The sequence below is a fragment of the Trichomonas vaginalis genome, chromosome I (assembly GCF_026262505.1).
Source record: "Trichomonas vaginalis G3 chromosome I, whole genome shotgun sequence".
Classification (NCBI taxonomy): Eukaryota; Parabasalia; order Trichomonadida; family Trichomonadidae; genus Trichomonas; species Trichomonas vaginalis.
This window is the reverse complement of record NC_067203.1, coordinates 23,197,516-23,221,366: the sequence shown is the minus strand read 5'-3', so window position 1 is coordinate 23,221,366 and position 23,851 is coordinate 23,197,516. Positions and strand designations below refer to the sequence as shown.

The 23,851-nt window shown below is 30.9% G+C and overlaps 9 protein-coding genes and 2 pseudogenes across 11 annotated transcripts, besides 2 other annotated features; 2 read left to right on the top strand and 9 right to left on the bottom strand.

Annotated features, from left to right (window-relative positions):
* Nucleotides 1-7,302: part of a mobile genetic element that runs on past the window's edge.
* On the bottom strand, nucleotides 217-489 carry TVAGG3_1036050 (uncharacterized protein; the record flags this gene model as incomplete). The annotated part of the gene is made up of 1 exon (XM_051255338.1): nucleotides 217-489. The coding sequence occupies one exon, from the start codon at nucleotides 487-489 to the stop codon at nucleotides 217-219; it is 273 nt and encodes a 90-aa protein (XP_051080912.1).
* TVAGG3_1036040 (DNA/RNA polymerases family) lies at nucleotides 2,446-3,424 on the bottom strand (the record flags this gene model as incomplete). Its single annotated transcript, XM_051255337.1, has 1 exon — nucleotides 2,446-3,424. A coding segment is annotated over one exon (979 nt), but the record flags the coding sequence as incomplete, so codon positions are not given.
* Nucleotides 3,648-4,134, bottom strand: TVAGG3_1036030 (annotated as a pseudogene). Its single transcript has one exon. A coding segment is annotated over exon 1 (487 nt).
* Nucleotides 5,672-6,787, bottom strand: TVAGG3_1036020 (annotated as a pseudogene). The gene has a single exon. A coding segment is annotated over exon 1 (1,116 nt).
* Nucleotides 7,303-7,534: 232 nt separating the features above from the next.
* On the top strand, nucleotides 7,535-9,336 carry TVAGG3_1036000 (STKc GSK3 domain-containing protein; the record flags this gene model as incomplete). The annotated part of the gene is made up of 1 exon (XM_001580334.1): nucleotides 7,729-8,769. One exon carries the CDS (start codon nucleotides 7,729-7,731, stop codon nucleotides 8,767-8,769), a length of 1,041 nt encoding a protein of 346 aa, XP_001580384.1.
* A 176-nt stretch (nucleotides 9,337-9,512) lies between these two features.
* On the bottom strand, nucleotides 9,513-9,869 carry TVAGG3_1035990 (uncharacterized protein; the record flags this gene model as incomplete). Its single annotated transcript, XM_001580335.1, has 1 exon — nucleotides 9,513-9,869. The coding sequence occupies one exon, from the start codon at nucleotides 9,867-9,869 to the stop codon at nucleotides 9,513-9,515; it is 357 nt and encodes a 118-aa protein (XP_001580385.1).
* A 124-nt stretch (nucleotides 9,870-9,993) lies between these two features.
* Nucleotides 9,994-10,132: a mobile genetic element.
* A 1,181-nt stretch (nucleotides 10,133-11,313) lies between these two features.
* On the bottom strand, nucleotides 11,314-11,586 carry TVAGG3_1035970 (uncharacterized protein; the record flags this gene model as incomplete). The annotated part of the gene is made up of 1 exon (XM_001580336.2): nucleotides 11,314-11,586. The coding sequence occupies one exon, from the start codon at nucleotides 11,584-11,586 to the stop codon at nucleotides 11,314-11,316; it is 273 nt and encodes a 90-aa protein (XP_001580386.2).
* Nucleotides 11,587-11,669: 83 nt separating this feature from the next.
* Nucleotides 11,670-13,310, top strand: TVAGG3_1035960 (ankyrin repeat and SOCS box-containing protein 4 family; the record flags this gene model as incomplete). Its single annotated transcript, XM_001580337.1, has 1 exon — nucleotides 11,670-13,310. One exon carries the CDS (start codon nucleotides 11,670-11,672, stop codon nucleotides 13,308-13,310), a length of 1,641 nt encoding a protein of 546 aa, XP_001580387.1.
* Nucleotides 13,311-13,843: 533 nt separating this feature from the next.
* On the bottom strand, nucleotides 13,844-14,783 carry TVAGG3_1035950 (uncharacterized protein; the record flags this gene model as incomplete). Its single annotated transcript, XM_001580338.2, has 1 exon — nucleotides 14,172-14,783. One exon carries the CDS (start codon nucleotides 14,781-14,783, stop codon nucleotides 14,172-14,174), a length of 612 nt encoding a protein of 203 aa, XP_001580388.1.
* Nucleotides 14,784-15,385: 602 nt separating this feature from the next.
* Nucleotides 15,386-20,820, bottom strand: TVAGG3_1035940 (immunoglobulin-like fold protein family; the record flags this gene model as incomplete). Its single annotated transcript, XM_001580339.1, has 1 exon — nucleotides 15,511-20,820. One exon carries the CDS (start codon nucleotides 20,818-20,820, stop codon nucleotides 15,511-15,513), a length of 5,310 nt encoding a protein of 1,769 aa, XP_001580389.1.
* A 991-nt stretch (nucleotides 20,821-21,811) lies between these two features.
* On the bottom strand, nucleotides 21,812-23,547 carry TVAGG3_1035930 (regulation of translation; the record flags this gene model as incomplete). Its single annotated transcript, XM_001580340.2, has 1 exon — nucleotides 21,859-23,523. The coding sequence occupies one exon, from the start codon at nucleotides 23,521-23,523 to the stop codon at nucleotides 21,859-21,861; it is 1,665 nt and encodes a 554-aa protein (XP_001580390.1).
* Nucleotides 23,548-23,851: the final 304 nt, after the last annotated feature.

Below are 23,851 nucleotides of genomic sequence, written 5' to 3'. Positions count from 1 at the left end.
TTTGGTTTGATATTAACGATAAAATAACTGATAACAAAATTTTATTTTTATATAAATGGATACCCCACAAGCTCAAAATTTACCACGAATCATAACAAGGGAGGAAACGATAAAAATGATGCGAGAACTTGCTAAAAATAACAAACCACTAAAACTGAGAAAATGTGGTTATGCAGTAATGATGGAAAGAGAGACGTTGTCGAAGAGGAATAAAAATTAAATTTGGATTGAGTTTAAAAATTCATCTTTATTAAATTCATCTCTTCCAATCAATTTATTTATTCTATTAAATTCTTTTATTTTTGCTTCACTCAGTTTAAGGATTGAACGGTAAGTTTCTAATTTTTCGATTATTTCTTTCCTCTCTTTATCGTTTTCAACCCCACCGCATTGCGGCTTCTTTTTGTAATAGCATATTTTTGATTTAATTCTGTTTAGTTTCTTTTTATATTCATCGTCTGGACTCTTGACTGCTTTGTTGTCACTCATTTCTTACGAAAAAAAAAAATTAAATATTATTTAAATATAATGGAGTAATAAAATAAATCGGAATTTCTATTAATTTATTGTCAACTTCAACTAATGCATTGCCGTTAATATATCTAACAAATTCAGCTATTGTGTCAAATCTTCGTCTTCTTTTTGTCATTGATTTATCAGTTTTTCCATAATCGAGATGAATCAAAACTTTTATCCCCTTGTTTAAAATTCATGAGCCCCGAATTAATTTGTTCACGTTTAACATCATTCAACCTTTCCATTTGCTTTCTAATATATTCCCATTCTTTTGAAATATCATTTTTCATTTCCACCGGTTTCATGTTTATTGTTCTATGCCATGTATTATTATAATAATATACTAACTGTTGTATGATGGAGTCATGATTTCCATCCCAGTATATCTGACCGTTAACCCCTAACGCATCTCTAAGAGTTCTCATTACCGCATCAACTATTTTATTATGAAACGTATATGGAGAGGATGAAAAGAAAAAATTAATTTGTGGGAAATAATGAGTCATAGCTGCCTGAAATCCTTTATCACCATCACCCCTGATATTATCTACTCTTTCATGATCTAGTAAGTATTGAATAGCTCTTCTTGTTTCCTGTTCTGTTTTCCCTTTCACTGGAATGCAATATAAATATCTAGTGTTAATGTTAATGGCAAATAAATAAGTAACGTTTCCTTTTGAATATTCCAGATGATCGATTTCGTATGAATATGGATATGGAGCAAATGAAGGGCGACTAAATTTTTCCTTTAACGGTTGAATTTTTTGTCAATTGGTTTATTTAATATCTTGAAATCCTTTTTAAAATCTTTTTGCTTCTTTAATGTTTGAAATGGATATAATAAAGTGAATGATGAAGGATTAACTGAAGGAGGAGGCGGTACTGTCGTTGGAGGTTTTGGTGTTGCAAGTGGTTTAATTTTATCTGCTTTGATTTTGGATTTCATTCCTTCCTTCATTAATTCTGGATGTATTCTATTCATTTGTTTTAAATATGCTGTATATAAAGGTTTGATATACTTTCCCGCTTCGAGTTTATGTTGAAGGATGAATTCCAAAAGTTGATCTTCATTTAAAAGTCGGGCTGAATATGGTTTAACTAATGAATCATAAATTAAAGCTTGTGCATCATTTATGGTCTGAAGGACCTGGGTGTTTTGCCTTTTGTTTTTGCGGCTCAGGATTATATAATTTATATAATTCATCAATATCTTCTTCTGTTAATACTTTATTTTTGAAATCTTTCAACTGTTTAAGTTGTGATTTAGTTTTTCCCTTTGAATATTCATTATTTTTAATTTTGTCTTTAATTTCAGAAATTATTTTTTATGATATTTCAAAATTTCATTTTTATAATATGGATAATAATATTCCATATCATCACCCGTTATATTATTATTATATTTTTGGAGATATGATTTTAATTCATAATAATAAGAAAATTTTGATTAAGTACTAAATCATCAATTAAAATTTTTAAATCTACGTTATCCATTTATATAAAAATAAAATCAATGTTTTAAGGGTGCCCACCTCTTTGAATCATAGTATCATTAACGGTTCCTTTTGTCTCTTCTGTGGCATTTATTAAAAATAAAATTAAATTTTTTAAATAAATGGCATACAACATCCATTTTCACAACATACAGCCTTAGTATGTGCCCCTGTTAATGCAGTCTTACCGATTGTTAAGCGAGTCATTGACCCGTTTTTAAGTTGTAAATTAATATTCTGACCATCAAAATAACTTTATCATTTATTATATCCAAATAATTTTTAGGTGTTAATTGTTTATTTTGTCGTAAACTAACACCTTTCATTTTTTGTGCAATCTTTTTAAAATCACTTCCATCAATTGAACCGTTGAATGATGTATAACATTTAGGACATAAAGCAACCATGTTATCACCTTGTTTCTCAATTGCTAAACCCAATAATTTTTTCTCATGTGCTTTTTCTTCAGCTTTATTCTTTAATTTATGTTTAAATTTCTCATCAAAACAGAAGAAATCAAATGGTGCGAATTTGAAAATGTTTTTATCATAAAATTGTTTATCGGTAACAATTGCTTGAAATGCTTGAGTGTTAGGAAGATTTGAGTCGCCAGCGATTGCCCAATAAGATGAATCAGTATCACCTTCAATGAAATGAAAACGATTAACATTCATGCATTTATACATAAAATCATAAATGAAAACCAAATACCAGTATTTAGCATTATCTAAAGTGAAGAATGCCTCTTGTAAACATGTATCACATCTATAAAATCTATCTTTAAGCATCACTTGATATGTATCCTCACCTATTTCTCTTATGTTTTTAAACTTATTTGACATACATGCAACGCGTGCCTTCTGTGCATTCATTATTTTAGTCTTTGCGTAATTTTGTGTATTCATTGCATCGTAACCATATGATCCATTAAGTGAAATCTTGCAAAATAAACTTTTTCCTTTATTTCCTTCTAATTCAGCCTTTTGTCTTTCGTTCATAAATTTGTTCGCAAATTCATTAAAACAAGTGTTTTTCGTAAATGTTAAAATTGATTGAATGTCATCAATGATAAAATGAAATCTGTCTATTAGATACCAAAGATAATAAGAAGAAAATGGTTGATATTGGTTGTGTGTTGATGCTAACTGAGTTAATTTTCTCTGTTTCTGGTCAACTGGTAGATTGTTTGATTTCATGTAATTATACATAAAACTGCCAATTGTTTTTTCATCTGTGATAATATCTAAGTTTCTTATTATCGGTAAAAAGTTTATGTAATCATTAATGTATTTTTCATCAATGTGACCCTTTACTTCAGCCACGAATAAAGTATTTTTCTTCTTAATTATTCCCAGTGCTTTTGCTTTCTTTGTTGCTGTATCACAAATGATAACACCATTCAATCTTCCCGGCATATACATTTTATGGTCAGTATATTGAATGAAATCATGAGGATTAGATGAAAATGATGAAGGATATAATGAATTAAAGTCAACTCCAACGAAATGAGTCATAATGTTGGTGGTGTCCTCATTTGATACAGTTTTAGTTTCTGGATTATATGAAAGTTTATTAATGTGCGTGATTCCTTTAAGATTAACACGATGTTGAACATTTGATAGACCACCAGTAATTCCATTACGGAGAATGTGATAAGCTTCAACTGAATCTAAAGTCATTGGTAAATTATTTTTTAATGCATAATTTCTTAAATTGATTCTTAAACGTTGAACATCTTCATCTTTATTTGATTTTACGACATTGCAATAACAACACATTAACTGACAATTTTCTTTGGTATGTGGTTTTTCATTATCGATTCTATCCAATGTTGGTTTATTTACATATGTAAACGCTTTACCACACATTTTGCATTTAGATGAAAGGATTAAATCGTGATAGTATTGATAGTCATCCATTGAAACATTGTTTTTGGTATCTCTTTTCGCCTTTTCATCTTGTTTCTTATATGATCAATTTTATATTTCCAATACTTTTTCGTTAATTCAAAACTTGATTCCACATTTTCTTCTTCTGGATATGTTTCGTTAGGATTGAAGTTCTTATATGCTAACGCGTAACGAATCATTGATGCATTCGATGATAAAGAAAGATTATGAAGCATGTCAATTTTATAAACAAATGTTTCTTCGATAATTTTATCAATTGGGTCAATCATAATTTCAACGTCTTTATTGCAATAATGAATAAAATATTCTAATCTATTCTCAAAATTTTTAGCATCATTGAGATATATTTGATAATCTGAATCGGATATTGTTTCTTGTGTTAATGCTGAATAAAATGAATCTTGAGTGAATGGTTCCTTTTTATATAATTCATCTTCGTAATTCTCCCATGTGATGAATTGATAAGGGAAAAAGGATTTAACACGTGATTTATTGTTTCCGAAATCTTGAGTGAATTGGTCTAATGTTCCACCCGCTATATAATTTCTGATGTCAATAAATCTTAATTCATATGGACAGTTTGTTTTCTTTACTATGACTTGCTTAAATTGAGAAGAAGAACCCAGCATTGATTTTATCTTCCATTTTGCAGTATTTAAATCACGAAGAATTAAATTTAAATCAAACTTTCCCGAATTAAAACCAATGATATTCACTTTATTAAATTCTTCATCTAAAAGCTCTTTCATTGCTTCCTTTTGTTTCTCATTTAATGTATTCATTAATTCTTCATATTGTTCAATATTTGATTTAGCAACTAATGAACAGGTTGAAAATAAAAATTCAATCCAATCAGAGATGAACGAATCACTTGATGTTAAGCAAAAATTCCTCGTAAATGTTTTATCACGGTCTACGACCTCGCCGCTTTGCGGCTTTATTTTGACAGTTGATGATACCATAAATGGTTTTAAGTAAGCGTTCAAAGTTGCACATTCAGAAAGTTGAAGTTCTTCTTTAGTCTCTAATGTTTCGAAGTCAAAAGTAATATAATATCTTGTTGGTTTATAATATTCCTGCAAATTATGTGCTAATAGCCATTGATATATCTTCTGTTTCGTGATATGTGGTGCATATGGTTGTTGTGTGTTTTGCAATTGAACGTCTTGAATTAATCTTCCATTATTTTCTTTACATTTCTCACAATGTTTTAAAAATCTTCTTTGGTTTTTCCTTTCTGGATCATCACGGATAGAATATACTTCTTCTTTGCAAAAGGGGCAAACTTTATATCCTGTGAGTGCTTCAACGTCTGTAATTCTGTCAGCGTGAAGTTTTCCACATGGACTCTGTGTTAATAAAATATTTACTGTTTCAAATTCTGGATCTATCATTATTGATTCCACTAATGGAAAGTCTACCTTGTTAATGTCTACGTCTTCTGGTTGAGGGTCACAATAATAAAAATCAATATTAACGTTTAACATTCTTGCTAACCTCTCACTTTCTGATGAAATGTCAAATCCTTCATATGCATCTATGGCTTCATTTAAATAACTTCTACGAGTTTTAGGATTAACACCATCAGGAATGTTATAGAAGCGTTTAAATAACCTTCTACCTTCGGCTCTTATTTGATTATCATTCATTTTAGCTGTTCCATTTTTGTTCATTTATGTAAGAATAAAAATTAAAAAATAAATAAAAATAAAGTTTATTTTTTTTAAAGTCCGAGACTCAGAGAGTCCAGGGCTAAAGTCCATAAAATGAATTAAGAACACATAAATTTTTATCATCTGCGACGTGACGAATACATTTTAATTTACTCAAGAATGCGTACCCTGATACATTAAATCTAATTCCTGTCTTATTTAATTTCACAACTTTGAAAAGGAATGTATGAATAGCTATAAAATGATGAGAAGATGTTTTATGGGTTGCTTCCATTTTTTCTGAAATAAATGAATAAATATAATGTTTATAAGTTTTCATATCTTTTATGTTCTTAATAACGAATGGTATAGACCTTTCCACTTCGTCTTCCTTCGGTGCTGTTCTTTCATATGAAACATTATTGGTATCTTCAATAATGAAACCACAATCGCATAAAATTTTATATGTACCAATTGTTTCTTTGATATTTTATCTAACAAATCAAAAACTTTATCAACACCTGTACATTTATTTAAATAATAATTTGTGTAAATATCATGGTCTTCTTTCTTAATCGTATTTATTGCATATGTTACATTTTTCAGTGCTTTTTTGAATTTTTCAGAATCAAGAGGAGGTGAAAGTAATATACATGGATAATCTCCATCGTCAATAAACTGAAGCTTATGTTTATGAATAAATTTTGTGCCTTCTTCTGAAAGTGTTTCGTCAATATCACCATCTAATAAATTTTTAGTAGATTCCAAAAAGTAATTTTTATATCTTTCCTCATGTGATTTTTGAACTTCTGATTCTGAAGCTGGGATATTCATTAAACCCTCTACTTCATTCTCAGCATTTCTCAATTCACTAATTCTTTCATCTATTTCATTTCTTAATTGTTCCAATTTCTCAATCTCATCGTTATAATATTCATCTTGTTTAATTTTTTCTTCAAAATATTCAGGAGGTGTTTCAAGGCTCTCTGAGCCCAGGTCCTCTGGACCATAAAGAGGAATATTCTCCTGTTTTTCAACTTTTTTGGGATATAAATATCTCATTATAGCCTTTTTAGTAATTGGTCCGTTATATTTAAATTCATTCAACAATCTGGAAAACTCTTTCACATTCTGCATATATGTTGGATAAGAACCGTCTCCAAAATTTTCTAAAATATTTTCTAATTCTGAATTAGTGAACTTTAAAGATTTCAATGAATTAGTTGTTATACTCATTTATTATAAAATAAAAAATAAAAAAAATAAATTTAACTTAGTTTTAATTTTACGTAAGAAGTCAATTTTTTATATACCGTCATTTGTAGGTATTATTTCTATCAGATAAAAATTATTTTTCTATTTGTCATCTTTATATAAAGATAAAAATATTTTTGATTAATAAGGAATTAATTTCATTTTATGTCTTATAATGTGCGCATATGTATTTAAAAGGCATTCATTGAATTGCTTTTCAATCTCTTTCTTTTTTTCATCTTCGAATATTATATCATTTTCATGTTCGAAGCTTGTAAGTTTGTTATCTTCAAATATTATATTAGTTTCATATATCAAATTATGATATCGGTCATATTCTTTTAAGTGATAAATAAATACAAAATTTACGGTTCCTTTAATTTTAAATTCAAAATTAATTTTACAACAGCTTTGTGGATCAATTAGTAAATCAATCAAATAATGTTCAAAATCAGATATTATTCTTTTTCCATACATTTTATATTAAATAACAAAATCTAACTTTATTTTTTCGGAGTTTTGTGACGAAGTGCGAATCTTCACTTCGTCAAAAATATATTCTTTTTATTAATGGTAATATAGGAATTGTAGGAATAAAAACTTTTTATAAATTATTCATAAATTTTTAAAATCTGCTATTCGGAAGTATGTTCAAAAATCATTCAATTATGTGAGAATTCTTACGATTACAAAAAAAGTCACACAACCCGCATCATATACTACTCTTCCGACCTATAATTATTTCAAAAACGAAAAAATCGGAAAATATTGATGTACTCATATAATTTATAAATCACTCATAAATCATCGAAAAAAATTTATTGAAAATCAAAAAAATTCAATAAGTGACGATAGTAAATTTTTTTCTACTTTCAAATTAAAAACAGAAACTAAAAAAAATTAATGAATGATATAAAGAGTGGTTATCGTATGAGTTCCTTTCGCGTTAGAGGAGCAATGATGATTAAAAATAAAAAGAAGTCCTCGACCGCTTTAACTTCTCCTCGCGCAAATGGTCATTATAATCCTCTAAATATCATTGGCAAAGGAGCCTTTGGCGTTGTATTTTGTGCCAGGGCTCCAACAGGTGATGTTGTAGCCATCAAAAAAGTGTTAATTGACCCCAGATACAAAAATAGAGAACTTGATATAATTTCGACAATCAAACATCATAATTGCATAACATTACGTGATTCTTTTAGAATACAAGGTCGAAAGAAAGGCGAAATTTTCTTAAATATTGTAATGGATTATTATCCAATGACTCTTTACGATTTTACATTAAATTACAGAAATCAGCGCTTATATGTACCTATTCTATACATCAAGCTCTTCAGCTATCAACTTTTCGCGGGATTAAGGTATCTCCACAAGCGTAGAATTGTTCATCGCGACATCAAGCCACAAAACTTGCTTGTCAACCAGGAGACAGGTGTTCTTAAAATCTGCGACTTCGGATCGGCTAAAATCATTAAGCCAGGCGATAAATCCGTTTCTTACATTGCGTCGAGATTTTATCGAGCTCCGGAATTGATATTAGACTGCCAAGTTTACGGGCCGCCAATAGATATTTGGGCGTCAGGATGCGTTATTGCTGAGGCTATAAACTCAGCTTCCCCTTTGTTTGTCTCTGAAACATCAAATGGCCAAATAAACGCCATTATTAAGATCTTCGGACAGCCAAATCCGGAAGATTTTGCAGATTACGCGCATGGAAATTCAGTTCCTACTGACGTTCAACAAGAAACTACTTTGGAAAAAGTATTACCTGGTCATACCCCTCCAGATTTGATTGATCTCCTCAAGAAATGCTTTATATACAATCCAAATGAACGAATTACTGCGGAACAAGCCATGGCTCACCCTTGTTTCAACGAATTATTCCACAGAGACATCGTATTGCCAAGCGGAAAGCCTTTCCCTCCTCTAGATCCTGTTCTTTAGGCCTTTTCCAGTTTTTCTGTCGAAAAATTATTTTAATTTAATAATAATTTTTCTTCATTTGTCAGGGTTATTTCATACCATGAATATTATTGTTATATTTTTAAATTTTTGTTTGTATATTTAATTTAATATTTTTTTAATAATATTATTTTATTTTGCAGAAGAGCTCGAACAAGTGATGTTGTAGCCTTTTAAAAAAGTATTGATTGATTTCAGATAAAAAAATAGAAATGATTAATTATTTTGAAAGATTAAATTTATTCCAAAATAATTGTAAGCGCAATCATATCAAGCCTGTATATCTAAGCATGTTAAAATCATTTATTCTTACTTACCAACTCAAAACACATGGTTATTTTATAGAAAAGAAAAAATAAGAATCAAAATAAGTTTTTTTGAACGGTCAAATATAAAAAAATTATTATACATTGGATGTGTTCATCTAGATTTGGAGCATTTTTTCGAATGGATAATAAACATGTTTTTGCCATTCTCTTAAATCAAATCGACGAAGCTCTTTAATGTACTGATATTTGGTAGTATGAGTACCGCATTTTTTGCATACGGTGATTCTATTTCTAGGATCATCATTGTAGCTTATATAATAAACACTTCTTAAAATTATTTCTTCAGGATCATCTTTGTCATGTAGGGTCAATAATACATCCTTCTTATATGAAAAAGAATCATAGTAACAGCCAATATAACCATTGAAAACTTTAATTTCGTCACTAATTGCATAATTAGGGGGATATTTTTTTCTGGGCTGCAACAGCATTGAGCATATGCACAACTGATGTAAACTCTTTTGCAACTGTGACAACGGCACTAACTGTAAAATAATGTCTTGGTGGGTATTTCACCATTCCTGGGAGCATTTCATAATCCATAACAACATAAACCTTTGCAATAATGAATGAATTAAGTTTATTAAGGATAGCAATAATAAAACAGTCGTCAGAAACTGAAATAGACCCTTTTGGATAAATTTGTTTTGAAGAAACGCCAAGTTGAACTTTGAGTGCTATAAGGCTTCGTTTGATAAACTCATCGGTAAGAACTTGATTTTGTACGATTCGATAGTCTCGGAATATATTCATTGAAAATTTTAAAATTTTGTAAAAATTTAGAAAAGTGACACAAATAATTTATAATTACTTTAATCATCGAGTTACGATATTAATATTTCATCACTCAACTCTAAATTCTAAAAATTGAATTAAAGGTGCCCGGGCGATGATAGGTAAACTACTCAAAATTAACCTTAATTGTGTTGCAATATGTGGAATGGAACGTTTCGAAGCATCCAATATATTAATCTTAAAAGTGCTTTTCTGAGGGCGACTTATCGTCTCCCGTGCACACTTAAGGTGAACTGTAAAAGCTATGGACACGACGATTAAAATGTACGTTAAAAAACATCGTGTATTAAAAGCATTTTTCTAGAATATCTACAAGAGATATAAAGTAAATATTTCAAATGGTAACAAGAGCGAGTCGAGTAGTATGGTTTATTATATAGAATGATATAACAGTTTTCAGTAATAATCGAAATAATTGCAAATGTAACGAAAGTTGATTAAATTACAGATTTTAACATCAAAAACCTCTAAAATGAGAAAATTTTAGGATCAATGCTGTTAAAAGGATAGGTTTTTTGTAATTCAAATAATTTAATAAATTTTCATACTATTTGGCTAATACTGATAGAATATAATATTGAGCCTGTAAGATTTATTTGTATAATAGAGATATTTCAAACCTAATGCAGGATTTTGAGATCTGATTTACATCTTGTGAATAAGTTGAGTTATTGAATTCCCAAATCTAATAATGTGTATTTTGTAATGATTGTAATGAAATAATAATAGGCAAATGATGTAATATGAATTTAACGGCGAAGGATTATATTAAAAATAAAACATTTATTATTTTGATTAAAAATAAAACAATTTGGGTGACAATATATTTGCAGAACAATTTAATGAAGATGATGATTTTATCAAAACCGCACCAAAATTATATTAGAGAAATAAATAGAATTTTTGGTTTGCAATGCATAAGACGTAACTATTAAACTACAAAAAAACTTTAAAAAGTACAAACAGTGTTGGGCGGGGAACACATAAATATCAAAAATTTTTTGTGAAGAACTACACCACGCCCGTAGCATAAGGAGATTAGGATTTTTTCCTTTTTAAAATATAAACAAATTAAATAGATGATTTCATAACTAAAACAGGTATAAAATATATTTCGCAACAAAAGATGAATTATTTTTGGACCTAAAATTTTTAATTTTTTTATGAAGAAAATTATGATATAGAACTAGTGATGCCGATTTGGAAGTTAATTTCTATTTCGGAAGTAAATTATTTAAGTTTGGGAAGATTTTCAGGAAGATATGATGTAAAATAAAAATTATGTTTATTCAAACACAAGAGTAAATATAGCAGGATATGAATAAGTACATAGCCGAATTGATGCGCTTCAATAATACTTTTTTACTATTAAAACAAGGATTTGTTGCATTTGTAAGAGCTCTTATTGTTGACTATTCTGTTGTTGGTTGTTAGATTGTTCATTGTTAGTTTCGTCTGTTGGTGAATAAACTAATGGCATAGATAATGATTCGGAGCCATCGTGTTCGAAGACAATGTCGCCTAAATATGGATCTTTCTCATCAAGTTTCTTCCCTTGTTTCATTGTAACTTTGATACGGATCTCAAATCGTTCATTAGGTTGAAGAACAAGTTGTTGAAGAGGACGACCACTAGCACGACCAAAAAGTTCGATAGTTAAATCATCTTGACGCAAAAGATCAATACAAAGATTAACTGTAGTTTCAACATCCTGATGACGATAGATATTGTTTGGTCTGAGAAATTCCTTATTTTTTTATGTCTGATGATATTAATAATCCAAAGAAATACAGTGAATTGAAAAGCATCTATAAATACCACATTGATTCATTCACTGCATTATATCAGTTAAAAACCGATAATGACGATGAATTAAACTCGATTTACAAAATGATCAAAACAAACTTGATTGATTCACAGAATATATCTCCCAAAACTATTGCGAAGTCTATTTTAATAATAATTCCGTATAATAACCGCTATGCAAAGTCATACCTGAAACTTGCTAAACTCATCACTGATGAATATCAAGTAAAAGAGGTCAAACCCATTCCAGATATTTCAACATACTTATTTAATAAAGAATATGGAATTATTTTAAACCAATCACGTTATGTCAAACATTTTAATACTAGAAATCTCGATATTCATTCAGAAAATACTATTTACAGAGCAATTATGTATAACGATCTTGAAAAATTCATCTTTTTCACAGAACAAGAAGAATTTGATAAAAATCAAAAACTTTCTAGCCAATTATATCCAATACAAGCGTTTTCATACAATAAGTATTCATTACTTGAATTATGTTGTTATCATGGAGCAGTTGATTGTTTCAAGTTATTACGATCTAAATTTAACTCAGAAATAACACAATCATGTCTAGAATTATCATTTTTAGGAGGAAACAAAGAGATCATGAGTGAATGTTTGAAATATCAAAAACCAAATTATCAATGCATGAAACATGCAATTATTTCACACAACATTGATTTTGTTACATTCTTGATGAATGAATACAATATAGATATCGATTTAGAATACTGTGGATTTTACAATAATCTTGATGCATTCTTAGTCTATTATGATCAAACTAATGATATCACCAAATGTTTTGTCTATTCATCTATTTTTAATACTCCATCTCTTTGTGAATATTTTCTTTCACTTGGTGCAAATATCAACGCAAAGGATATATTTGGAAGCACTGCACTCCATAAAGCAGCACGCTCTAATTGTAAAGAAACAGTCGAGTTTCTTATTTCACGAGGTGCAAATATCAATGAAAAAGATAATGATGAAGTAACAGCTCTTCATGAAGCAGTTCTTATTGATAGTCTGGAAATTTTTAAAATTCTTCTTTCACATGGTGCAAATATCAATGAAAGTACAGCTCTTCATCTAGCAGTACACGATGGCAGCAAAGAAATAGTCAAACTTTTTATTTCACATGGTGCAAATGTCAATTTAAAAGATGAAAAAGGAGAAACTGCTCTTGTGATTGCAACATATCTTGATAATACAGAATTAGTTGAACTACTTCTTTCACATGGATCCTCCGTTAATTACAGAGACTATTGTGGGCATAAATGTCTAATAAATGCAGTATCCTATCATAATTTAGAAATAGTTAAACTCCTTCTCAGATATGGTGCAAATATCAATGAAAAAGATAAATATGAAGATACAGCCCTCCATCAGATAGCTTTTTATAAATCATTATTTGGTGATGTTGAAACAGAAAACAAAAATAAAGAAATAGTTGAGTTTCTTATTTCACACGGTGCAAATATCAATGAAAAAGATGGCAGAGGAAGAACACCTCTTCAAGTTGCTTCTGATGAAAATAATAAAGAAATTATTGATATTCTTGTTTCCCATGGTGCAAATTATCAATGAAAATCATAACTCGCCTTAAGTAAAAATATTGTAACTTTGATCTCTTTAACAATTCGACCTGGTTGGATGAAGAAGATTTCATATGGAATCTCAATACTTTCGTTGTATTTCAAGAAATATTCACCAAACTTAGTTGTAATGATAGCATCACTCGAACTGTTTGCACTGAACCAGATGTTCTGTTGTGTGTTAGAAACATTAGTAACGGTGAGTTTGCGTTTGATCGCTTCGTGAACATAAACTTGACCAAAATCTAATGAACTTGGTTCAACATTAACTGAATGAACTAAAACGGCATCTAAGATACGTTGTGGTTGTGGAACAATGTGTGCTTTGTATTTGATCATGATCTCCGTCTCTGTCTTAGCTTTCTCGTATACAATAACCGTACCATTGATACCAACGTCGAATGGTAAACGACGACCAACACCTAATGATGGAATTAACTGTAATTCAATGCAATAAACTTGTAATGGTTCGGCATTAATTAACAAGCAGTCAAGGAATTTTGCACCTAATTGTTTAAGTTTCGTTTGTGATTCGCGGATTTTAAGTGATGACATTAAATCATCAATCATGTGTTGGATGGTTTCAACACGTTCCATCTTCTTCTTTCGTAATAAAATCTTCTGTTTTCGTTTCAGTTTTTCAACTTGAAGATTCATCGCGTCTGTTGATGCTCGTTCACTCAATTCTTTGATCTTAAACATGATCAATGGCTTGCAGAACTGGAATTCCTTTGTGGAATGAATAAATTTCAAAAATAATTATTTCACAAAATTTAATCAATTAGGATAACAAATGATTATATGATTATCAACCTCCTAAAGAAAAATAATTGTATTAATGTTATTTTTCATTTTATTTAGAATAATCATAAAGATTAATAATCATTATAATTCCTAACAAAAGATCTGTATCATACTGAGCATATCTGGATGAAATATTTTGACTTTTTTTATCGATAAGTTTTAAATTCGCTTGACAAATTGCGGTACTTAAATGTCTTAATGCATTTTCAAATCGAATTGTTGGGGTTGATGACGTGGTAACTGCTCCAAAGTTATTGTTTGAATTTTCACAAAAGCAATGAATAGCTTCAAGAGATCCTCCGTAAATGCCAAAGATCGATTGAGAAATGGAATTATCAATGATTATGCATTCAATAACTTGTAGTGAGCCATCTACTTCTTGATCAATAACATTTTTGCAAGTATTCCCAATGAAATTGCATCTATAATCTATACTATTTGTAGATTGATGTACTGCAACTATCCAACTAGTTGCTGTGTTGTTAATAATCGAATTAAAAGAAACTTTACTAACATTTACTCCATTTCTGATTAAAATTGAAGGAACTAGTGAAGTAGAAAAAGAAAAATTTGTTTTATCTACAATTATATCTCCTTTATTATGATCAATAGATGTACCGCCTGAACCAATATTTATATCAAAAATTGTTGTTTCGTTCATGAAATTTTTGAAACCGGCTTGATTAGTACAATATGTATATGAATGACTACCAAAGCCATTATATGCATTATTTCGAGAGCAAATTCGAGATTGGACACTTTGTCCTTTATTTTGGTAAAGAATTGTAGTTTTTGAACTGCGACAATTAACAAAAATAGAATTTTCTGCAAGAACTTTTCTATTATCTGTGCTAGATGAAAGATATATGACACTGGATTGAGAATTAAAAACTTGGCATTCTTTGAAGTAATAGTTGTTCCCTGAAGGAAGAGGTGATGTTTTATCAGTTGGTGAAGCAATACCATCATATGAATCACTCCAGTCATACTTTAAAAATGACCTATTTCTTGCCGAATCACGATGGAGGTGATTCGGCGAAAATTTATAAAAGTGACAATAATCTTTTTTTTTGTTCGCAAAAAGTTACATTAAATCATTGTATAGTACTTAATAGAGCTGCTAATCTTTTTTACTATAAAAGAATATCTGAGATTGGAAAAAATCTATTGAATTTTCAGCTTTTCAGAACTTTTAACTTTCATTGTAAAATAATGAAAATTCTCTGGTCAATATCATATACAAATTTCAAAAATTGAAACAAAATCTCCAAAATCAATTTAATATCTGGAACTGAAATCAAGCTATAAAATGTTAATAATATACTTATATAAAAAGAAATGAAATAAAACAAAAAATAACAAATTTAGAAAAAGAAAAGAAAAGGAAATTATAAAAGTTCTGGTTTCGGTTCCGATGAATTAGTTGGATTCTGATTTTGGGAATTACTATTAACTTGAATATTTTGTTGTGAATTCTGTTGTTGGTTGTTAGATTGTTCATTGTTAGTTTCGTCTGTTGGTGAATAAACTAATGGCATAGATAATGATTCGGAGCCATCGTGTTCGAAGACAATGTCGCCTAAATATGGATCTTTCTCATCAAGTTTCTTCCCTTGTTTCATTGTAACTTTGATACGGATCTCAAATCGTTCATTAGGTTGAAGAACAAGTTGTTGAAGAGGACGACCACTAGCACGGCCAAAAAGTTCGATAGTTAAATCATCTTGACGCAAAAGATCAATACAAAGATTGACTGTAGTTTCAACATCCATAGTAGAAACAACTGAAAACCATGTTGAACTAACAAGTTCGCCTTCGATATCCTTGAAATCTTTGATAGCTTTAGAAGGAAGGGCAGAAAAGCTAAGCCATTTGAATGAATCAATTTGTTCCAATCGGATGAAACTAGCTGAAATGTTGAAACTAACATTCATGATTAATATGTTGCTGATGTTGTTAGTGTTGATATATCGGATTTGCGTATTGACTTCCCCTTCAACATTACGAAGTTCGTCGATTTTTGGAATGATCTCTAATTCATATTTACCGTTGTTTTCGATAGGCCCGATTTCGGTTGGAACATCAACATAATTTGGTGTGGAAACTAAGTGGAGATGAAGAGGAATCTTAGACTGATTAACAATACAACAGAATTCTTTCTTGTGGATCCAATGATTAACTTCACCAAAGCGTTCGAAACTGATAGAATCGTGATCTAAAATACCAATGGATGTGGAAAAGTATCCAACTAAATAAATGACTTTGATCACTTGTTTCGTCAAAAAATTGTAGACAAACATTCGATATGAGAAATCTGGTTCTTGTGGATTATAAAAATCGGTTGAAAATGGGAATTGGAATGTAACTTTAGTTGTTTCTTTTTGTCGCAAAAAGAATTTCTTTTGGAGTTCTTGGATCTCGAAGCGGATTGGAATATTAGAGATATTTGTAACTTCAAATGAAAGATCTTGGAAAATTGGTTTACCGTTCTGGACGTAAATACCACCAATGTTCAACAAATCGGATCCATTATCGTGTTTACCAAGATTAGTTTTGATAAGCTTAGGATCAACAAATGCTGAGATAGTAACTGACTTAGAATAGCTTTGATTGCCATTAGTCGTGAATCGAATCTGAGCTTCGTTAATACCTAAACTGCTTGGACTATATGTTAAACTGAATTCGTGTGAATATGTACCACATTTACGACCTTCCAAATTAAATACATAATCCGACAAACTCAAGCCTTGAACAGCACTAGCAATGACTGTAATAGGAATGTGTGTAGATCGGTTCTTGATGGTCATCTTCATGTCGATTTGTTCGTTGGATGAACTAACACATTTGAACAAACTAAATGTGTCGGATGTCAACAAACCAATACGACCAATAATAGCTTTGATTTTGATAATTTTCTGGAAGATACAATCGGGATCATCACTGTTCAGTGCCGAGAAGGCAGATGCTTCTTCTTCGGTTTCGAAACATGTGATGTTGATCTGTTCATCGATAACAGTTGATTTGTAATTATGATAACTTTCGCGGTCGATTTCTGGTTTCAACAAAACATTAAGTAAAACATTGTGTTTAGATTGCAAACAGAATGGTTTGATAAGTGGAGCTTTAGGATCTTTCTCGTAGATCAAGATATCCTTCGTGTTTTTGTTTTGGATATAAACATAAACATTGTTGTCTGTGATGTTTGTAACGGTGAAAACTTTTCGTTCTTCTAAAATACGCAATGATGTCAATGGAATAGTTTGGTAATCAATAGTATCATCAATCAAACCGGAGAATGAAAGAACATCGTGATAACAACATTGTGCTGTTAATTGGATCTTCTGGGATGATGTCTGTGTTGTGATGTTGATCTCTTTAACAATTCGACCTGGTTGGATGAAGAAGATTTCATATGGAATCTCAATACTTTCGTTGTATTTCAAGAAATATTCACCAAACTTAGTTGTAATGATAGCATCACTCGAACTGTTTGCACTGAACCAGATGTTCTGTTGTGTGTTAGAAACATTAGTAACGGTGAGTTTGCGTTTGATCGCTTCGTGAACATAAACTTGACCAAAATCTAATGAACTTGGTTCAACATTAACTGAATGAACTAAAACGGCATCTAAGATACGTTGTGGTTGTGGAACAATGTGTGCTTTGTATTTGATCATGATCTCCGTCTCTGTCTTAGCTTTCTCGTATACAATAACCGTACCATTGATACCAACGTCGAATGGTAAACGACGACCAACACCTAATGATGGAATTAACTGTAATTCAATGCAATAAACTTGTAATGGTTCGGCATTAATTAACAAGCAGTCAAGGAATTTTGCACCTAATTGTTTAAGTTTCGTTTGTGATTCGCGGATTTTAAGTGATGACATTAAATCATCAATCATGTGTTGGATGGTTTCAACACGTTCCATCTTCTTCTTTCGTAATAAAATCTTCTGTTTTCGTTTCAGTTTTTCAACTTGAAGATTCATCGCGTCTGTTGATGCTCGTTCACTCAATTCTTTGATCTTAAACATGATCAATGGCTTGCAGAACTGGAATTCCTTAGTGGCATGGCTGAACGTGAATTCGTTGTTGTTCTGACTTGTATTTGTGATAAAAATAGGAATGGAAACAGAACAAATTCCTGCTGTCACTTTTCCGAAATCAATTTCAGAAGGATGAATAATGAAATTGGTTACTCTCTCAACATTCGCTTTCACAGCTATTTCCAGTTGTTCGTCTTCGTTTAATACGTTAATTACTTTGATAATCTTGTGGAAAGAACCATCAACAACCGGTGCAAAAGTGAAAGGAACTCTGATATTTGACAAAGGAATGATTATTCCAATGTTATGCTTGTCTATGTTCAAAGGAGACTCGCATTTGATTCTAAATGGTGCAGGAACACATGACTCATTGGATGCAAGGATGTCATGTTGTGTTTTCGTGTTTACTTTGAAAGCTCCGAAATTTAATGATCTGGAATTTAGGAAAATCGAAGCTGTAGCGACATTTAAGCTGATAGGAAGCAAATATGGCTCACAATCAACAACATTAGGCATGATAATACTAAGAGAATACCTTCTGTGCATGAACATATTCGGATTTTCTCCTTTATCTGCAATACAAACTACGAAAACCTGGAGTTTGGAGGATGGTGGAATAGTAATTTGTTTGCCGGTAATGTTCTTAGTTTTATCGTTGTCTTTTGTGAGATCTTTGAAAGATTCTTTTTGTAAAGTAAAATGGTCGACGATTTCGGACGATTTATGCTCTGGAAATAGTGTATACATGTCGTGGAAAAAGTCTGAATTTAATCGCATTGACTCGTAAAGTGCTCTGAAATTTGACGGTTTTGTAAAGTCTGTGAGGAGCTTTGAAGATTTAGAAATCTCAGCAGGAAGGGTTTTAGGGACTCTTGGAGTGGATGGCTGGTTGGAAGATTGGTCTATCCAGATGGATATAACATCTGGGTTGTTCGATTTTATTAATAATGTCAAAGGATCTTTAGTTTTGTTCTTAATTGTTACTTCTTTGATGGCAGGGAACGAGGAAACAACATTCCTGAAATTAATGAAGTTAATTGGGTTCTTATCTATTGAAAGTGAATAAGAAATTGAATGAATTGACTCTTTCTGGCCAGCAACGACAATTGCTGACACTGAGAAGTTGATTATGTTGTTTGGGTTCCTTTCGTTGACAAATGTGATCTGTCCTGTGTATTCTGGGTTAACTTTTCTTGGATAAAAATTAAAACTATAAGGAACTTCAGAAAGAGGAGGTACTGTGACTGGTATTGGCGAGCAAGCAATCGCTCTTGAGCTCGACGTGGCTTTTACTGTTGTTGGGAGAGGAGATAAATTAGAAATCATCACTGTAGCTGATTTGAACGTATTTGCAACGACAGTATCGCCGAAATCCATGTTGCCTGGATTAATGCTAACATGGGAATGGCAAACATTAGCGCTGCAAAGTAAAAATTTTCGATAACTTTTTTCAGAAACAGTATCTATGAATTTTAAGATCATGATAAATGATCTGCGATGAAATTCATTAATAGGAGCTTGTTTGTTGAATGTTGGAGTGTAATATAATTTTATTGACGTTGTAGACTTTGAATCTAAGACAATTTCGATATCATCTGATGATTTTGACATAGATGTGGTCTTGAAAAACAAGGTAGGAAGGCTCTTTTTCGAATAGGAATCGATAATTTGTTGAAATGACGTTGTCAAAGACGCGTGAACGCTGGATGGCAAATCTAAATACGATTCAACAAGAGAACACATATGCAGTTTATATGTGATGTCACTTTTGTTTTCTATGAATAATTCTGTTTCACATTCTTCTCCTGCGTAAACTTGACCGAAATCTATTAATTCTTCAGAGGGATGTATAACTGGAAAATTATGTGGAATCGTTTCTGGTGAAACAGCTGTCATTATCCTTAAAGCTTGAGGAGTATCATTTTTGATCAAACAATCGAAAGGTATTATGTGCTCAAAAAGGCCAAGAGTCGTTGGTGTATGGTTCAAAGTGATCTCTACTGACTTCATTGGTGGTAAACAGATGTAATTTTGTAAAGATGGAGTAAAAACTTCAATTTCTGGAACTGAATGTATCATAATTGGAAGCGTTGAGTCGCATAAATTGCGTAATGTTACTTTTCTCGTTTGTGTCTGATTGATTTTGCAATTATTTAAGTATAAAATGTTTGGTTCAATGGCATACGATGCAGAAGACAGAATAGCGTTAATTGTTAAAGTCGCCTTTGTTGAATAAAGCGGTTCTGTATCAGATTCTTCATCTAAAAATTCGCCATCACCGGAAGAATCTGCATATTCTTCATCAAATTCAAATGCATCTATCGGAATATCAATTGTTATTGGTAATGACTGCTTAATTTGAGATGGAAGAATAACACAACTAACTTCCACAGATTGTTGTGGATGAAGAGTCAGATTATCGAGTTTTTGTCCATTATAAAAGATATCAAATCCAGTTTTACGCTGCGCTTTTACAATTTTATTAAAATGTGTAAACCGGAAGAAATTTGACGAAACTTTATTAAATTTTATCAGCATTGAGCTTGTACTCCGATTTGTTATAATAATTTCCTGGGAAATTGGTCTGTCTGCTACTGGTATAATACCATAATATAGAACAGACGGACGCAATTCTATAGGTTCCATAAAAAAAATTTAAAATTTGTAAACAAAGAAATGAAAATCTAATCATGTATTTGTGTTGTAGACCATGATGAACAATAGTTTTTAGGAAAAAAAATTAGGCAAATAAAAAACATGAAATTGCGGATTTGAAGCAATCATTATTTTAGGAATTAATAGATTTGATTTTAATCATAAAAAATTATGAGATTGAAGCTTTATTCAAATCTTTTCCAATAAATTTTTTAAAGACTGTCCATATTAACAGAGTGGAACGAAAGGATCATTCTCTTTATATGTGAAAGATGGATTTGCTGGTGTGGTTTCAATAGATTCGTATCCTTTAAAATATGAAAAGATTTTGGATGGTATTTCTATTATGCATTTGATAATTGAATGCATCATGTTATTTTTATTTTGTTTTCTATTCTTTTCCTCCCATTCTCGAGTCCATTTATCAGAAATACCAACAAATTTGTATGTTGGTTCTTCATTGTCATATTGATAAAATGCACATAGTTTATTGAGACGATTATTTGCAAAAATAACACTGTGTACAAGTAAGAAATATTGTTGATGATCTTTCATATTACAATGTTAAAATTTATCAATTATTTTTTTCCCAAATCGTGATTGTATATTGTTGGAGTATAATCTAGTAAATACTAAAGCAAAATGTAGTATAAGTGTGATTCTTGGGTTGTTTCTTAAAGGAGATCTAAGAAAATTTGATCCAAAAAAGCATTTCTCAATGATTAATCTGTAGAACAAAAATAACAAATCATAAAATAGTATAACGAGTAATCACTGACCGTTTCCTGAAGGAAATTTAGAAATTAAGACATTTCTTGATCCTTTATCTGTAAACCAAAACACAAAAAATCAAAACGTAGTGTAATTATGATTCTCAGATCGTTTCTTGAAGAAAATGTAAAAAAAAATTCAAAAAGTCATGGCTTAATAATTAGTATGTAAGTCAAAACATAAAAAAGCAAAAAATGGTAAAATTATAATTCTCAGATCGTTTCTTGAAGAAGATCTGTAAAAGAAAAAATTATGTCTTTAGTCATCTTCTTTCTGAGTGAATTCGCTAAGAACTCTGAGTCCATCGTTGGTATCTCCTTTCTTTAGCGAATACTGAACACTCGTGATAACATATTCCGGAACATTTTGACCCTGTTCAGTCACTTTCGAAAGATAAGCGCGTGCTGATTCATAATCCTGATTAAGAATATAAAGCTGAGCATACGTAAGGTAAAACATAATAGATTTCTTAGATTGACCAATTGCAACCTCCAAAATCTGTGTCCTTAAGTATTCAATGGCTTTTTCTTTATCATGAAGCATGCATAATGCCTGTGCACCGTAAACTCTCGCGGTGAACTTAATTGCGGAATCAGCGTCAGTATTTGAGATAATTTCCTTAACGTAGTTCGCTGCTTGCTCCCATTCAGACATCTCAAGCGAAACAAACGTGCAAATGAGTAAAGCCGAAATTAATAATTGGCTTTTTTTGTCACTGAGATGAACTGCGTTCAGGGCGCAACGCTGGGCGAATTCTAGGTTCAAATCCTCGAAAATGCCGTTCTTTGTGTCCCGAAAACGGTTGTAAATTTTCGCATTTGACGCTGGAAGAATCGTAAATGACCTTGTAGGGGTAGAAAAGCGACGAGCGATAACTGGGGATATTTGTGTCTTCGCTCTGAGCTTCGAAACGTGTTTCTTGTAGTACATTACGCAGCATTCAGCTAATCTTAGCCATAAGTACGGGAATTTAGGGATTACAGGGATCAATGAGTGGAAAACTTCGAAAGCTTTGCGTGGCTTTTGCTTAAAAAGAAGAGAAAGGCCAATATTATACAAAACTTGATGATATGGATTTGTAACTTCGTCATTACTACGAGTATTCAAGGCATTCGAGAAATATAATAACGCTGATGAATACTTCTCTTTGAGAATATCATATACACCGCGATTATTAATGATAGAAGTGTCTGTTTGAAATTGATTTTGAATTAAATCAAGAACTTTGCCGTAAGCAGCATTATTATTCACATAAACTGCTGCTGATAGTAATGGAAAAGCCTGATGAATAGATAAGCTTTTCTGGTTCGTATACTGCAATAATAATTTTTGTACGTCATTTTTCGATTGTTCATCGGATGATGTAATGTATTTGGCAATTTTAACTTGCATGGATACATTTTTAATCTGATCTTCAACAATATGGCAACGTGGAGTATCTCCAAAGTGTTTTACAAGTAATTGCTTCAATGCGGGGACGGGTTCGCCTTTAATTACCTTCTCAGCAAGAAATGCGCGTGCTTTGTCAAAGAATTTCCAATCGTTTACCGTTCTAACTAAGTCTATTGATAATAACGAAACAAAAAGCATAGTTAAGTCATCGACAAAGTCAGCATGAAGCCAAATTGAACTTAAAATATAACTGCAGTTCTCATATTGGCAGCGCTGATAGTAAAATAAGGCGATATGATAATTTACAAGAGCCCAAGAAGGATGAATTAACCATAAATTGTTAGAATCACATTCCACTTGTATTTTCTTTGTTATATCCATGAAAGTTGGGAAAGGATTTGTGCCATCGACTAAATAATGGAGAATTGCTAAGTTATGTTGAACGGAAATTGACTGATTTGGTATTTTTTCGTATTTTTCAATAAGTTGCTTATACTTTTCTTGATAAAAAACCTCCCGATCTGCAGACATCAACGGGAGATTTTTAGTTATGGCTGAAATTTTTTTTTCAAATGGCTCTAATTTTTTATAAAAATTTAGATGTGAATGATGATATAAAATGCTGATATATAGGGTAGACCAAATATATTTACAAATTAACGTTTTGTTACAATTATTGCTCGATATTGCTAAAATCAAATATAATTTCTAGATAATATTAATACTTATTACTGATCTTTGATAACTTTAGAGTTATAAGGATATCTAAGGCGGAATAAATTTTTCAAAAATTAAAAATGCAATTTATAACTATCTTACTTAGAAAGTATATATACTTGGTATATCCAATTATTTGTCC